The sequence below is a fragment of the Heterodontus francisci genome, chromosome 6 (genome assembly GCF_036365525.1).
Source record: "Heterodontus francisci isolate sHetFra1 chromosome 6, sHetFra1.hap1, whole genome shotgun sequence".
NCBI classification, from domain to species: domain Eukaryota; kingdom Metazoa; phylum Chordata; class Chondrichthyes; order Heterodontiformes; family Heterodontidae; genus Heterodontus; species Heterodontus francisci.
In genome coordinates, this window is record NC_090376.1 from 155951241 (window position 1) to 155969491 (window position 18251).

At 44.6% G+C, this 18251-nt stretch overlaps 1 protein-coding gene across 1 annotated transcript in view; it reads left to right on the forward strand.

Moving 5' to 3' along the window:
• The window catches only part of uggt2 (UDP-glucose glycoprotein glucosyltransferase 2), a 740193-nt gene that overhangs the window by 331487 nt on the left and 390455 nt on the right, over nucleotides 1–18251 (forward strand). Inside the window, exons 15-16 of the mRNA XM_068034396.1 lie at nucleotides 3221–3306; nucleotides 5250–5385. Of these exons, the coding sequence (XP_067890497.1) occupies nucleotides 3221–3306; nucleotides 5250–5385 (222 nt within the window). The remainder of the gene's footprint in view (nucleotides 1–3220; nucleotides 3307–5249; nucleotides 5386–18251) is intronic.

Consider the following 18251-nt stretch of genomic DNA (forward strand, 5'->3'; position numbering starts at 1 on the left):
GTAAATCCCACACATCTCCAGAAAAACGCATGATTTCCCATTTCGAGGTGGGGACTTGCACTTTTGCTGCTCTGGGTAGCGCTCGCCCCTGACCTACAACATGCCCGAGGTAGGTCACTTAGGCCTTAGAAAACTTGCTTTTTGTGAGGTTTACTACCAGGTGGGCTGCCTGTAACTGTTGAAAGAGGGCGTCTAATTGGGCTAAGTGGCCATTCCAGGTCTCACTGTATACCAACAAGTCATCTAGGTATACGACACAGTTGGGCAGGCCAGCCACCACCTGGTTTATCAGCCTTTGGAAGGTGGTTGGGGCATTCTTTAAACCAAAGGGCATCACTCAGCACTGGAATAGGTCACCTAGGGTGACAAATGCTATCTCCTTGGCTTGGGGTGTTAAGGAAACCTGCCAATATCCCTTTAGTAAATCTATTTTTGTTATATCGGTGGCATTCCCCATCTTATCAATACAGTCCTCCAGGCGGGGAATGAGATAGGAATCAGCTCAGGTCATCGTATTGACCATCAATGCAGAGTCATTGGGCTTGGGCGCTAGCACCACTGGGGAACTCCAGCTGCTCTGGCTGGGCTCAATCAGGTTGTGGTCTAGCATGTGCTGTATTTCCTCCTGAATCTGGGCCAGTTTCTGGGGACCCATGCGATAAGGGTTCTGTTTAATGGGAGGGGTCTCTTCCACCTCCACATCATGTCGGGTTAAAGTTGTACACCCTGGTGTGTCCTTGCAGATTTCTTTATAGGTGGTGAGCAGCCTTGCCAGGGCTTCTCTTTGTTCCACCTCTAAATAAGAGAGCGTGGTGTCTAGGTTATTTAACACTTCGGTGTTGGCTAACCGAGGGGCTTCAATTTGGGGGTCCTCCAGGCCTTCCTCTAGCTCATCCCATTGTCCTGTTCGCCCCCTTCCTCCCGGACTGCCTGACTGACCTGCGCCTGTCCGTCCCCTTCCCGATTGTGATATTGCTTTAACTTGTTAATGTGGCACAGCCTTTGTTTTTTCCTATGGTCTGGGGTGTTCATCAAATAATTTACCTGGCTAATTCTTTTTGCCACTCTGTTTGGGCCACTGAACCAGGCTTTCAGGGGTTCACCCTGAATCGGGAGCAATACTGATACATGGTCTCCAGGCCGAAATGTTCTGGCTTTGGCATGTTTGTCTCCTTGCCTTTCCATAGCTGCCTGGGAGGTCTTTAGGTGTTCCTGAGCCACTGCGCAGGCTCCCGGGAGCTGCTTCCGGAACATGGAACTGTAGTCTAATATGGGAGACTCATCCCTGTACCCCCAAAATTTCTCTTTGATTAGTTTAAGGGGATCACTCACTTTGGGTCCAAAAACTAGTACAAAGGGACAAAGCCGGTGGACTCATTGGGCCAGTCCCTAGTGGGGAGGAGTCCAGCCCTTTGTCCCATTCAGCGGGGTACTCGTAGCAGTATGCCCTGATCATTGTCTTCCGGGTCTGGTGGTACCGTTCTAAAGCCCCTTGGGACTGGGGGTGGTCAGCTGAGGACTTTAGCTGGGTTATGCCCAGGTTGCCCATGACTTTTTGAAAGATCCCAGACGTGAAATTAGTGCCCTAATCTGTCTTGATTTCGACCGGCAGGCCATATCGAGTGCAGAACTGGGTTAGCCCGTCCACCACCACCTTTGCAGACATGGTTTGTAGGGGAATAGCCTCCAGGAATCGGGTAACAACATCCATGATGGTGAGGCGCTACTGGTAGCCTCCTCTTGTGTTCGGTAGGTGTCCCACACAGTCCACCAGCACTCGGCTGAAGGGTTCCCCAAAAGCCGGTATGGGGATTGGGGGCAGGTTTTATGACAGGTTGGGGCTTCCCCACAACCTGGCACGTGTGGAAAATTTTACAGAACTCCATCACATCCTTGTGGAGTTTTGGCCAGTCAAAGTGCTGCCTTATGCGGGCTTTGGTGTTCCATATCCCGGCATGTCCTGCCATGGGAAGCTTATGGGCCAGTCTTAGTATTTCTTTACAGTACCTTGGGGGCACCACTATTTCGTGAACCACTGTCTGTTCCTCATCTGCAGGTCTATGAGGAGGTCTCCATTTCCTCATCAGAACCTCATTTTTTATATAGTAGCACTCAGTTTGGGCAGTCTGAGCTAACTTCTTTAACTTCTTTGGGTGGTACAGTGGCGCAGTAGTTAGCACCGCAGCCTCACAGCTCCAGTGACCTGGGTTTGGTTCTGGGTCCTGCCTGTGTGGAGTTTGCAAGTTCTCCCTGTGACCGCGTGGGTTTCCGCCGAGTGCTCTGATTTCCTCCCACAGCCAAAAATGTGCAGGTTGATAGGTAAATTGGCCATTGTAAATTTCCCCTAGTGTAGGTAGGTGGTAGGAGAATTGTGGGGATGTGGTAGGAAATATGGGATTAATGTAGGATTTGTATAAATGGGTGGCACAGACTCAGTGGGCTGAAGGGCCTGTTTCAGTGCTGTATCTCTCTATGACTCTAATACGGGGGAGGCTTGTTGAGCCTCAACTAAGGAAGACCTGTCAAATCCATCCACAAGAACGCACAGATCTAAGGTATTTGGTAAGAGAAGCAAAACTGGCATGAGGAAAAACGTTTTCACGCAGCGCGTGGTTGAAGACTGGAATGCGCTGTCTGAGTGTGTAGTAAAGGCAAGTTCAATTGAAGCATTCAAAAGGGAATTAGACTGTTATGTGAGAAGGCAGAATGTGCAGGGTCACAGGGATAAAGCAGGGGAATGGAACTGAGAGCCAGTGCAGATATGATGGACCGAATGTTCTCCTTCTGCACTGTAACAATTCTGCAATTCTGTGATTCTATGTAGCTTATGAACTTCTGTAATCTGTAGTGAAATGATGCAGTGCAATATCTTACTAGACCCAATGTGCAAACAGTATAGTGATTGCTGCGAAGGTCGAATCCTTTTTATCCAAGTGTGCAAAAATAGTCATTTCTTAGGGAGAGAAACAGGAATCCATTTTCACGTGAAGATTTTTGTGTTTTCTTTGCAACAAAGATGAAGCTGTAGGTTCCTTGTTCTTCATGAAATTATTTGATGTGCCTGGGAGTGTTCATAATTGTACTATATTTTGATGATGCTATTATTATTGTTTGTAAAACTAAAGTGGTTTTATCTACTTTACTATGTAAACTCAAAACTTAGATTTTTTGTTTAAAAGGATTTTGCTAATTTTTTTATTGCTCACATTTCTGACCACAGGTCCTATTTATTGATCCTGCTCAGGGAGATGCAGTTGGACTGGTGAAACTAGCTGAGCAGTTCCATCATCACAATATTCCTCTTAGGTACTGGCTGAGTAATTATTTTTCTCCTTTTATTATTGTGTATTCGTGAGTATAATCTCTTCCAAAGTTAGTGACCCGTTTGAGAAATATTTAAAGGTTCAGTACTTTCTCCCAACTTTCTTGTGGTTCATGTAGAAATTGTCTGTTGAAAGGTATGGGCAAAGAGACAAACCTCGGTACTAATGCACTTATTGTTGAAAATATTCAATTTTTTAGCAGCAGAGATAAAGAACCAACTGAATAGATTTTGTGTGTTTCTATTTTCAGGCTGCAGAAATAGAGAGGAAACATTATATTTCATCATTGTTCATGCACAAAACCAAGATATTGGCAACGGACACCATGGTTAGATTTGTTGTGCTCTCTCATCCTCCAGTGGAAACTAATTGCCCCAGTTTGCTGGAAAATAAAATATGTAGAATATGCTGTAGTGAGCATAGTAGTGGCGTAGTGGTTAGCACCGCAGCCTCACAGCTCCAGCGACCTGGGTTTGATTCTGGGTAGTGCCTGTGTGGAGTTTGCAAGTTCTCCCTGTGATTGTGTGCATTTTCACCGGGTGCTTTGGTTTCCTCTCGCAGCCAGGTTGATAGGTAAATTGGCCATTATAAGTTGCCCCTAGTATAGGTAGGGGGGATGTGGTAGGAATATGGGATTAGTATAAATGGGTGGTTGATTGTTGGCACAGACTTGGTGGGCTGAAGGGCTTGTTTCAATGCTGTATCTCTAAATAAATAAACTGGAGCAATGCAGCCAGTGTCTGCAACTTAGCCAAGATATTTGGCCCTGACGCAGAATGAAACAGCATACTTAAAGGGCCATAATTTGCTGTGGCAGGGCATCTAACAGCATCTGCAGTTATGCCTGCCTGTGCATGTGTGTCAAGTCGCTGAAAGTGCGAGCTGATAAAGGGAAACAGGGCATCAGGGACCTGAGTGCACAGGCAAGCAACTGAGTGTCTCCTAAACCAATCATATTGAATGATTCTGAAATTAATAGTGCAAGAACTGAGAAGGAAATGTAAATTAGAGACGGTGAATTCAATGTCAAATCAGGTACAGAGAGACATAAAAAGAGGGCAAAAAAGATTGCATTAAGAGACAAAGAAAAGGTAAGAATGTTTTTAAATTGAAATGTTACTTTAAAAAAATCTCCCAGCAACAATTAAAACCTGAAGGCACGAGACTCCACACTTGTCATGGTTGGTGCCACATTTTGTTTATCGTTCCTGCAAAGTGCATTGGGACATTATACTATGTTAAAAAGTTAAGGAAAAAACAGAAAATGCTGGAACCAGGTGAGCCAGCATCTGTTGAGGGAACAGTTTAATTAGTGTTTCAGGTGTGAACCTTCCATCAGAACTAACAGAAATTATAGATGAACAGCATTTAAAAGGAAAAGGGAAAATTCTCTGACATGCACCCACACAGGTGGGAGAAGAATCCAGAAAAACCTGTAAAGTGCTTTAGTGGAAAACAGGAGATAGCTGACACGAAATTTACATGACACAATAGGAGACAAAATAAAAGAGAAAATGGAGGTTACAGTTAATATCTCATGTTATTAAAGTTAAGGAGGTGCTGACAGTATAGAATGGGTATCCTAGCATTTCCAGGGAGAGGATATGGAGGAATTGGTGCTCAAACAGGAAAACCTTGTTGACGTGGTGGTCTGCGCAATTGGTGTCAATCTGTATTTTTCTTTTCCCCAATTCCTTGGTGCTGCACTTTGCCAGTATTTCATGCTTCCATTTCTTCCAGGTTTGCATATTAAGAACCGTGGTTCCCTGGAATTTTCTGTTTGTGTTTTGTAAAATTGGCGCTATAATCTTCAAAAAATGTGAAATTTACACAAACTTCTGTAATTTCATGCAAAATTTAAGTCATCTAAGTAAACTCTAGAAATGTAGTGTGAGTGTATTAATGTTTCTTTTTTTACTGTATTAGGATTGGTTTCATCTTTGTTGTAAATGTTGATGAGACTGTTGATGGCAATCAAGATGCAGGAGTTGCCCTTCTGAGAGCATTTAACTTCATAGCAGAAGATTCTGACCTTACACATGCATTTTCATCAACAGTATTAGTGAGTATGGAGAGGATTAATTTGCATAAATCATAATCTGGGCTGTGATGAACACCTTCAGAGATGATGCAGGCGATTTATGGGGTAGCATTTTCTCTTGGAAACGACTATCGCATTTCCTATTTACCTGATAAGAGGGAATTGAATTTTACAGCCGAGATTAATTTTTCATTGGCTCTAACCGTGCATATTGCTCTGATTGTGCCCTAACCAATGTCTCGTACAATTTTAACAATACTTTCTTGCTTTTATATTCAATACTTCTATGTATGAAACCTACTGTTCAGATTGCTTTATTAATGATTTTTTCAACCAGCACTCCCATCTTTAAAAATCTATTAGTCAATCTCCTGTGGCATTGCACCCGGTGATTTTGTCTTCACTTCTTTAATAAACCGGTAGGCACATCACCTATAGAAACTATCATTTCCATTGATTTCAATATGGGTAAAATCTGTCCATTTTTATAACAGGCAGATAATTCACCCAAGTTTACAGACTAAATGGTGAATACGAAATTACCCTGATAGTCTTCAGTTAAAAGGGATCATTGGACCAGGGTGTGCAAATGTAATTTAGTCCCCAATTTAAAGTTATGTATTTTGTCCTTATTTATATAATACCTTAATAAAACTTACACTAATTTGGGAAGCAGTGAAGTACCTTTGTTTGCAATGTAATGGGTGCAGTACAGGCGATGGGGGTGAGAGATGTGGAATTGCGGTGCTTCAACACCACCACTGACAGAAGTGTGCAATTCTAGCATGACGAGGTTACTTAGGTAGCTTCCATTTAAAAAAATGGACATAGGAAAACATAATGGACAAAATTACCACAGGAAGAGAGTGGAAATTAAAGATTTTTAACATCTCCAGTCCAATAAGAAGCTTTCTTTTTTGGGTAAACTTTCTTTCACTTCTCTTTTACACAGCAATTACTACTTCATATTTCACTCCACTGTCTATGTCCATTCACAGTTTGCCATGCCCTCTAATTTGGTAATAACTATGTGTGGGTCTCCTCACAAATAGTGCATAACAAATCTACTGTGCTGTGGCCTATTATGTTTATAACACTTAATTATAAAAACAACTGAAGATATGAAACTTCATTGTTGGGTTCATGCATCAAAGCTATGAATATAGAGTTGGTCTTAACATATTGAAAACTATGTATAAATGATGAAGTTAGGGCTTTCTGGGTGATAAATTTAAGCAATTGTACGGTGTTGCCAGCATTCTTTGTGGGGCTGTACTTTATGAGGGTTTCAGTTTGTGGGAGGGGTTGAAGATCACTCTGTCCCAGTGAGCATTGAGACCGAAGAGAGAGTTTTTCTTGGGACTGCTGCAGGACACTATCAGCTGGATTTTATGGGCCTCCCAAAGCGAGATCAGAGGCGGGGAGGATGGGGGGGGGGGGCCCTAGAATCACGACGGGAGGGAGGAAGGGCCGGTCGCCACCCCATCACCAAATGATCTTGTTGAGGGTGGGATAGGCCGACAAAAAACTTGGCATGCTTTTTGCAAAGTTGGCAACTTCATTGGACCTAAAAAGGATAGAATAGGGTACTTAGTAAATGGTGAAAAGCCAGAAACAGTGGAGTTCCAAACAGACTTGGAGTCCAGGTACTCAGATGATTAAAATGTCATGAATGGGTGCAGATAATAACCAAAAAGGCGAATGGAATACTGACCTTTATATCTAGAGGAATAGAATACAAAGGGGTCGAAGTCATGCTTCAGCTGTACAACAGCCTGGCTAGACCACACCTGGAACACTGTGAGCATTGCTGGACACCATATCTTAGGAAGAATGTATTGGCCTTTGAGGGAGTGTTCTATTCCGGAAAGGCAGCTAGTGAAGGATGATACTGGAGCCAATCTTTAATCAGTCTTACATTTATTTACAAAGTGAAACCAGTAGAGTTGATGAGGGGGAGCCAGTTGATGTGGTTTATTTGGACTTTCAGAAGGCTTTCGACAAAGTCCCACATAAGAGATTTGTGTGTAAAATTAAAGCGCATGGGATTGGGGGTAGTGTATTGCGATGGATAGAAAATTGATCAGCAGACAGGATACAAAGACTAGGAATAAACGGGTCTTTTTTCGAATGGCAGGCAGTGACTAGTGAGGTACTGCAGGGATCAGTGCTAGGACCCCAGCTATTCACAATATATATTAATGATTTAGATGAGGGAACTAAATGTAATGTCTCCAAATTTGCAGATGACACAAAACTGGGTGGGAGGGTGAGTTGTGAGGAGGATGCAGAGAGGCTTCAGGGTGATTTGGACAAGTTGAGTAAGTGGGCAAATGCATGGCAGATGCAAGAAATTTGGATAAATGTTCTCGTACACCAGTTGCTGAAGGTAAGCATGCAGGTGGAACAGGTGGTAAAAAAGGCAAATGGTATGTTGGACTTCATAGCGAGAGGATTCGAGTACAGGAGCAGGGATGTCTTGCTGCAATTATACAGGGCCTTGGTGAGGCCACACCTGGAATATTGTGTGCAGTTTTGGTCTCCTTATCTGAGGAAGGATGTTCTTGCTGTAGAGGGAGTGCAGCGAAGGTTTACCAGACTGATTCCTGGGATGGCGGGACTGACGTATGAGGAGAGATTGAGTCGGTTAGGATTATATCTGCTGGAGTTCAAAAGAGTGAGGGGGGACGTCATAGAAACCTATAAAATTCCAACAGGACTTGACAGGATAGATGCAGGAAGGATGTTCCCGATGGTGCGGAGTCCAGAACCAGGGGTCATAGTCTAAGGGGTAAACCATTCAGGACAGAGATGAGGAGAAATTTCTTCACCCAGAGAGTGGTGAACCTGTGGAATTTGTTACCACAGAAAGCAGTTGAGGCCAAAACACTGTATGTTTTCAAGAAGGAGTTAGATATCGCTCTTGGGTTTAAAGGGATCAAAGGATATGGGGTGAAAGTGGGAACAGGTTACTGAGTTGGATGATCAGCCATGGTCATAATGAATGGCAGAGCAGGCTCGAAGGGCTGAATGGCCTACTCCTGCTCCTATTTTCTATGTTTCTATGTTTACGCTATCAAGCCCTTTCAGAATCTTGTATGTCTCAATTAGATCGCCTATCATTCTTCTAAACTCCAGAGACTATAGGCCCAATTTACTCAGCCTCTCATCATAGGACAACCCCCTCTTCCCAGGGACCAATGGCCCTCTCTTTTATAATACATCAGATCTCCTGAATTAAATTCTGTGAGGCAATTTGGGATTTCGCCCATAGACCAATTGATAGGGACTATACCCTCCAACCATCTGAAGCGAATTATTTGTATGAACGGCCCATGCCAGGGCAGTTGTCAACTTGCAATCTGGTTGATCAGCTAAAATTTTATGCAGCATTTGATCGATCACCACAAGATTCCTTTCATAAAGTCCGTTGCTGAAAGGACTTTCGGCTGTGGCACTCATGACTGTAATATTCATATTTTCACACATATCTCTGAACTCGTCATTGGCACCTGCCCCTCAGTTATCAGTCATAAGAACATAACAGGCGCTGGAATAGATCATTTGACCCCTCGAGCGTGCTCTGCCATTCAGCAGATCATGGTTGATCTAATTGGGGCCTGAGATCCACTTTCCTACCTGCCCCCATAACCCTTAATTCCCTTGTAGAACAAAAATCTGTCCAACTCAGCCTTGAATATATTCAATAACCCACCCTCCACTGCTGCCTGGGGTAGAGCATTCCAAAGATTAACGACCCTCTGAGAGAAGAAATTCCTCCTGAGCTCCATGTTAAATGGGAGACCCCTTATTTTTAAACTATGCCCCCTAATTCTACATTCCTCCCAGTCAGTTCCCGTCAGATTCTTATGTTTCAATAAGATCACCTCTCTTTCTTCGAGACTTCAATGAGTATAGGCTCAACCTACTCAACCTTTCCTATGACAACCCCTTCATCCCCGGAATCAACCTACTGAACCTTCTCTGAACTGCTTCCAATGCAAGTATTTCCCTCCTTAGGTAAGGAAACCAAAACTGTACACAGTACTCTAGGTGTGTTCTCACCAGTGCCCTGTCGAGTTGTAGTAAAACTTCCCTATTGTTATACTCCATCCACATTGCAATAAAGGCCAACATTCCATTTGCCTTCCTAATTACATGCTGTACCTGCATGCTAACTTTTTGTGATTCATGTTCAAGAACACCTAGATCCCTCTGTACCACAGCATTCTATAGTCACTCTCCATGTAAATTACATTCTGCTTTTCTATTCTTCCTACCAAAGTGGACAAGCTTACATTTTCCCACATTATACTCCATTTGTCAAAATTTTGACCACTCACTTAACCTATCTATGTCCTGTGCAGCACAGTGGCACAGTGGTTAGCACTGCAGCCTCACAGCTCCAGGCACCCGGGTTCGATTCTGGGTACTGTCTGTGCGGAGTTTGCAAGTTCTCCCGCATGGGTTTTCGCCGTGTGCTCCGGTTTCCTTCCACAGCCAAAGACTTGCAGGTGATAGGTAAATTGGCCATTGTAAATTGACCCTAGTGTAGGTAGGTGGTAGGGAATATGGGATTACTGCAGGGTTAGTATAAATGGGTGGTTGTTGGTCGGCACAGACTTGGTGGGCTGAAGGGCCTGTTCCAGTGCTGTATCTCTAAATAAATAAATATCCCTTTGCAGACTCATTGTGTCCTCCTTGCAACTTGCTTTCCTTTGTATCGTCAACAAATTTGGCTACAATACACTTGATCCCTTCATCTAAGTCATTAATATAGATCATAAATAGTTGAGGCATCAGCACCGATCTCTGTGGCACTCCACTAGTTACATTTTGACAACCTGAAAATGCCCCATTAATCCCGACTCTGTTTCCTATTAGTTAGCCAAGCCTCTATCCATGCTAATATATTAACCCCAAACACCATTAGCTCTTATCTTGTCATAGAGTCGTACAGCATAGAAACAGGCCCTTCGGCCCACCGCGTAGTAACTTTTTGTGTACTAACCTTTTATCTGGCACCTTTTGGAAATTCAAATATGCTACGTGTACTGGTTCCCCTTTATCCACTCTGCTTGTTACATCCTCAAAGATCTCTAATAAACTTGTCAAACACGATTTCCCTTTCCTAAAACCATGTTGTCTCTGCTTGTTTATATTATGTCCAAATATCATGCTACTACTTCCTTTATAATGGATTCTAGCATTTTCCCAAAGACAGATTTAGGCTAACTGGCCTATAGTTTCTGGCTTTCTGTCTCCCACCTTTGTGAATAGAGGTGTTACATTTACGGTTTTCAAATCTGCTAGGACCTTTTTAGAATCTAGGGAATTTTGGAAGATTACAACTAATGCCTCCACTATCTCTACAGCCACTTTTTTTAAGACCCCAGGATACAGGCCATCAGGTTCAGGGGGCTTGTCAGCCTTTAGTTTTCCTAGTACTTTTTCTCTAGTCATAGTTCCTCCCTCCCTTTTTCCCTTTGATTTTCTGCTATTCTTGAGATGCTTTTTGTGTCTTCTACTGTGAAGACAGATACAAAATACTTGTTCGTGGTGTCTGCCATGTCCTTGCTTCCCATTATTAATTGCCCAGTCCCATCCTCGAAGGGATGAATGCCTACGTTAGCTACTCTCTTCCTTTTTATATACTTGTTGAAGCTCTTAATGTCTGTTTTTATATTTCTTGTTAGTTTACTCTCATATTCTAATTTCTACTTCTTTATTTTTTTAGTCTCATTTGAAACGGTGGTAGAGGCTGAAAACCTCATGTAATTCTAAAGGATGTGCACCTGAACTGCTGTAATCTGCAGGGCTATGGACCAAATGCTGGAAAGTGGGATTAGGCTGGGTGGCTCTTTTTTTTTTCGGTTGGCGCAACTTGATGGGCCAAGTGGCCTCTTTCTGTGCTGTAAACTTTCTATGATTCTGTGATTCTATGATTCTTTGCTGGTCTCTAGCATTGTCCCAATCTTCTGGCCTACCACTAATCTTTACAGCATTGTATGCCTTCTCTCCCAATTTGAAACCATCCTTACCTTCCTTAGTTAGTCATGGATGGTGCATCCTTCTCGTAGAGTCTTGCTTTCTCAATGTTATATTATCTTTGTTGAGAGTTCGGAAATATCTCCTTAGATGTCTGCTACTGCCTCTCTACCGTCTTGCTTTTTAACCTATTTTCCCAGTCCACTATAGCCAACTCTGTCTTCATACCTTGGTAATTGCATTTGTTTAAGTTTAAGACACTAGTTTCAGACCAAAGTTTCTCACCCTCAAACTGAACGTGAAATTCTGATATGTCATGATCACTCTTCATTAGAGGATCCTTTACTATGAGATCATTAATTAATCCTGTCTCATTGCATAATAGTTGGTTCCCTGGTTGGTTCCAGATGTATTGTTAGAACAAAGTGTCTCGAATACTCTTTTTAAACTCATCCTCAGGGCTACCTTTGCCAATTTGATTTGTCCAATCGCTATGAAGATAAAAATTGCCCACGATTATTGCAGTACCTTTCTTACAAGCCCCCATTATTTCTTGACTTATACTCTGTCGTACAATGTAGCTACTGTTGGGGGGCGGGGGGTCCGATAAACGACTTCCACTAGTGACTTATTTCTTATCTCCACACAAACTGGTTCTACATCTTAATTGTCCAAGCCAAAATCAATTCTCACGACTGTACTGATCTCATCCTTTATTAATAGAGCTACCCTACCTCCTTTTCCCTTTTTCCTATCCTTCCAAAATGTCAAATACCCATGTATAGTCAGTTCCCAGCCTTGGTCAGTTTGCAACCACGTCTCTGTAATGGCTATCATATCTTACCCATTTATTTCTATTTGTGCTATCAATTAGGGTGGCACAGTGGTGCAGTGGTTAGCACCGTAACCTCACAGCTCCAGCGACCCGGGTTCAATTCTGGGTACTGCCTGTGCGGAGTTTGCAAGTTCTCCCTGTGACCGCGTGGGTTTTCGCCGGGTTCTCTGGTTTCCTCCCACAGCCAAAGACTTGCAGGTTGATAGGTAAATTGGCCATTGTAAATTGCCCCTAGTATAGGTAGGGGAATTGAGGGAATATGGGATGAATGTAGGATTAGTATAAATGGGTGGTTGATGGTCAGCACAGACTTGGTGGGCTGAAGGGCCTGTTTCAGTGCTGTATCTCTAAATAAATAAATTCATCCATCTTGTTACAAAGGCTGAATTCAGATAAAGGGCCTGTAATTTTGTCCTTTTATCATTTTTTCCTATTCTGACCTTATTTGCAGGTGTACTCTTAAGTTTTACGCTCCGTCCCTTCCTGTCACACACTGGCTGTCATTACTCGTATCGCTACCCTGCATGTTTGCCTTGTCCATTCTTGCTAACTTTGTAAATCTCACCTCACGTGAACCCTACCCCCCTACTATTTAGTTTAAAGCCCTCTTTACAGCCCCAGTTGTATGATTTGCCAGGACACTGGTCCCAGCACAGTTCAGGTGAAAGCCGTCCCAATGGTAGACCTCACTCCCTGGGATAGGAGTACGTGCCCCCAAACTCAGATCACTTCCCGGTATAGGAGACCCTATCAGATGCGGACCTCTCCCAGCGATAGGAGCCCCCTTCCCTCCAAACTTGGACCAGTCTGTTAGATAGGAGACCCTCCCCACACTTGGACCACTATGCAGGATAGGAGAATCCCCGGAAATGGATCACTCCCTGGAATAGGAGACCCCCCCACCTCCCAGACATGAAGCACTGGCCAGGATAGGACCGCACCAGATTTGGATGACTCCTGGGATAGGAGCAGGATCCCCAGAATTGGACCGTACCCCGGGGTAGGAGACCCTCGCTCCACCTCTACCCCACCCCTCCCCGCCGCACCTTCCTCCCCCTTCCCCAACTCCCACCCCCCTCCCCTCCCCCAAAGAGTTGGCCCGTTTCTCAGGAGAGAATACACTCCCCTGGACTCTGAACACTCCCAGGATACGAGAATCAAAAGTCAGAAAACACCAACGGATAGGAGAGCCCTGGACTCGGATCACTGCTCAGGGTAGGAAATGCTCACACGGAATCAGACTACTCCCCAGGATAGGACTAGGATCACTCCCCCTCCCCGGGGTAGGAGATACTCACATGGATTTGGGCTACTCCCCAGGAGAAGACAAGCTCCGCCCGGTCTCAGATCACTCCCTGGGATAGGAGACACGCCGGACCTGAACCCCTCCACAGGATAGGAAACCTCTGGACTCAGACCACAATGCGAGATAGGAAAGCCCAGACTCAGACCACTCCCCACGATAGGGGATTCTGCTAGACTCGGACCACTCCCTGGCTTAGGAGACCACCCTCCCAGAGTCATATTTCTCCCCGGGATAGGAGGCCCCAGCAAATTCAAACTACTTTCCAGGGTAGGAGACCATCGCCCAGACTCTGACTACACCCCAGGATCACTGCCCGGGCTAGGAGACCTTCTGGTCTTAAACCACTCCCTGGGATAGGAGCCATTCTGGTTCCGACAAGTCCCCAGGGTAGGAGACAATTCCACCACCCCCCCCAAGTCTCGGATCACTCCCCTGAACATGAGACCACCCCCCCTCCTCCAGGACTCAAACTATTCTTAGGGAAAGGAGACCACCCTGAACTCGGACTACTGCCCTGGATAGGAGACGGGACTCAGAATACTTCTCGTCTGTATTTACCGTGGAGAAGGTCATGGAAGCTAGTGATTTCAAGGGAGGGAGCAGCGATATCCTGGATCATATCAACATTACAAAGGAGGAGTGTTGGAGGTTTTGAAGCGCATTAAGGTGGATAAATCCCCAGGGCCTTACCAGGTGTATCCTAGGATACTATGGGAATCAAGGGAGGAGATTGCTGGGGCCCTGGCAGAGATTTTTGTATCATCGTTAGCCACGGTTGAGATACCAGAAGACTGGAGGATAGCTAATGTTGTGCCTTTATTTAAGAAGGGCAGCAGGGATATGCCGGGGAACTATAGGCCGATGAGCCTTACATCAGTGGTGGGAAGGTGATTGGAAGGGATTCTGAGAGACTGGATTTATATGCATCTGGAAAGGCATGGTCTGATTCAGGATAGTCAGCATGGCTTTGTGCATGGGAAATCATGTCTCACAAATTTGATTGAGCTTTTCGAGGAGGTGACCAAGAGGATTGACAAGGGCAGGGCGATGGACATTGTCTACATGGACTTTAGCAAGGCCTTTGACAAGGTCCAGCTTGGCAGGCTGGTCCAGAAGGTTCAATCACATGGGATCCAGGGTGAGCTGGCAAATTGGATACAAAATTGGCTTGGTGATAGGAGGCAAAGGGTGGTAGTGGAGGGTTGTTTTTCAGATTGGAGACCAGTGACCAGTGGTGTGCCGCAGGGATCTGTGCTGGGCTCTCTGTTGTTTGTCATATATATTAATGACTTGGATGTGAATGTAAAGGGCATGATTAGTAAGTTTGCAGATGACGCCAAAATTGGTGGTATAGTGGACAGTAAAGAAGGTTGTCTTAGGTTACAACAGGATATAGATCAACTGGGAAAGTGGGCAAGGGATTGGCAAATGGAATTTAACGCAGACAAGTGTGAAGTGATGCATTTTGGGAAGTTAAACCAGGGCAGGGCATATACAGTGAATGGCAGGGCCCTGGGGAGTGTTGTTGAGCAGAGAGACTTTGGGGTGCAAGTACATAGCTCCCTGAAAGTGGCAACACAGGTAGACAGGGTGGTGAAGAAGGCCTATGGCATACTTGCCTTCATCGGCCGAGGCATTGAGTACAAGAGCTGGGATGTCATGTTACAGTTGTACATAATGTTGGTTAGGCCGCATTTGGAGTACTGTGTGCAGTTCTGGTCACCGCACTACAGGAAAGATGTGGTTAAGCTAGAGAGGGTGCAGAATGGATTCACAAGGATGTTGCCTGGTTTGGAGGGCTTGAGTTATAGAGAGATTGGATAGGCTGGGTCTGTTTTCCCTGGAGCAAAGGAGGCTGAGAGGGGACATGACAGAGGTATATAAAATTATGAGAGGCATAGATAGGGTAGATAGCCAGAGTCTGTTTCCCATGGTAGGGATGACTAAAACTGGAGGGCATAGATTTAAGGTGAGAGGGAGGAGGTTTAAAGGGGATCAAAGGGGTAAATTTTTCACACAAAGAATAGTGGGTATCTGGAATGAGCTGCCTGAGGAGGTGGTGGAGGCAGGAACAGTAGCAACATTTAAGAAGCATTTGGACAGGTACTTGAATGAGCAAGGCATAGAGGGATATGGAATTAATGCAGGCAGGTGGGTTTAGTATATTTAGGCATTATGGTCAGCATGGACGCGGTGGGCCGAAAGGCCTGTTTCTATGCTGTACGACTCTATGACTCTATGACACTTCCCGGGATAGGTGATTCCTGGAATCAGACCATACCCCAGAATGAGACCCTTTGTCAGACCCAGACAATTCCTCGGGATAGGAGATGCCTCCAGACTTGTCCCACTCCCAGGGACAGGGGACACATCCGAACTTGGAGCAACTCCCCAGGATAGGAAACTCAGCGGACCCGATCCACTTTTCAGGATAGAAGACCCTCCAGTCTCGAATCTGTCTCTGGGATAGGAGATGCTGTACTCAGAATCAGACTACGTAGTGCCACCTTCCACTACTTTTTACAGATTTCACACTTTATTAGCCAGTTCATCAACCACATCTGCATCCATTAACAGGGTTTTTAATCATTGGCAAATAGGATGAGCAAATTGTCAATGTAACTTTCAGACAATTTGCTTTTTCTTTTCTCTGATTCTTTTCTCCTGATGCCATTAATACTTCTCTAACACTGATGAAACAGCCAGTTTTGTTAAGGGGGCACAGTAACGTCCTGATTGGGTCAACTGCATATCCACTGACTTTCCAAAGACAATTGCCTTATCATGCTTCATGTAAAGTTTCATTTGTGCCTTTTTCGTAGAAGTTTCGCTCAACAGCATAGGTATTTCACTAGGGGCTACATCAGTACTGATAAAGTAACTTACTCCAACTATTTTACATGAAATCACAACTTTCTTTTGTGATCTGAATGTGTTGTCATCACCAAACCTAAAGCAAGTAGTACTTTTATACTCCTTAATCTTGTGTCAATTCTCACTAGTTAGTGAATCTTGGTAACATTTTAACCAGTCTGTTCCACATACAGTTAAAGTTCAGGCACTATCCAGCACAGTGCAGTTGAATGAGTGCGACGAGCACATTCATCACAGGACTAAAATTCCTTGTGACAAGTGCAATTTGTTCAGATTGATCAATATCTTCACCTTCTGCCTCAGAATTCTCTTTGTCATGTGCCATTTCATCGCATATCAAAATTTGTGTCACACCTGAAGCATGTATTGATTGTTCCTCGGGCATTCCTGGGATTGATTCGCCTATTGTTTCTATTCCAATTCTGACTTCTGTAGTAATAGCCAGATATGCTAAAGGTGCTTCCATCCTCATTCTGCCATTTTTTAACTTTTCTATTGTATTAATGCCTACGTCCTGTATATGGACCAATTTGAAATCTAGCACTCATTGAGTCTTCTATTGTTTGTGTCACCACCGAGTGTCCTATTTGTTCCACCTACGCTGCGGGAAATGACCTTCCCCAGAAATGTTTTCAAGGCAACAGTCATCTGATCCAACAGGGAGTCTCTTTCCGAGAACCAAACACCACCAGCTAAAACCAGGAGCCTGTCCATATGTGTCACCATAGCACAATCCAGCAATTTAAATGCTAGCCCTGATCTTTAAATTTAATTTCCTCAATCTGCTATATAGTCTAATAAAGTCCATGATATATTCCTTCAATGAGCAACCATCTGTTTTCTGAAATCTATCAAAGTCTGACCATGCCTCATAGGCATTTAATAGATCCTCTTTCTTGTAAATTTCATCCAAGAGCTCTAATAGAAGATCCAAACCTTCATCAGTATCCAACTGATGGGCATTCAGCTCACAAAATACTTTATTTCTGACTTTACTTCTGGTAGGAAGTGACAATGCCAAGGCCATACCTTATTTGCTTCTTGGCAGGGACGCAATCCGTGTCTGCATATCCGGCTAGGATTTGTTCCCAACCCGATGTTGGGTTTCGTGGGCGGGGAGCTGGAGAATCAGAGCGACAGCAATCGCCAGTGAGCACGATGCCGGGATTGCTGGGACGGATCCTCCCAGCGGTGGCGAGGCTTTATGGCGCTACCTCCATCACTCTGCGATGGGACCCTTCTTTACATATTTAAAATATCTCTCTGCATCAATTTAAATTTAATTCCTCCCGGTCTTACCTTCAGTTCCCAATCTTTAGCATGTTGTGCAGCACTCATGTGCCTTCACTTTCCCGTCCAGGAGAAGCTGGTGCCAACGAGGTGGGGAAGGGGTCAACTCTGCATTATTTAGTGTATGGTGGTGGGGGTGGGTGAAGGGGGTCACTCTGCATTATTTAGTGTACAGGGGCTGAAGGGGTCAACTCTGCATTGTTTGCAGGGCTGGCAGCCTTTTAAAAATGGCACCAGCACCTAATCCGGCATCAGGTGAACGGCGTTGCCAGTGCGCCCCGCCACATGATCGGGGTGGGGGGGGGGGGTGGTGGGTTCAGCCGGCATCTGTATGTTAAGTCGCCGCCCACTGTGTAATCACAGCAGTGTGGCGGCGTCGCTCCCATGCAGGGCGGCCGCCATTTTCTGCACTGCTGCTGCTCCCATGCAGGGCAACAAAATCGAGCCCATCCACTTCATTCTCCACTGGTTACATGGTTCAGACTCCAAACATCAGAGGGTAATCATACTCTGACAATTTACACTTGCTTTCTGCCATTTCTCACAATGGCGAATAGATCATCGCCTTCTTTCTGTATTTTTTTAAGCTGCCAA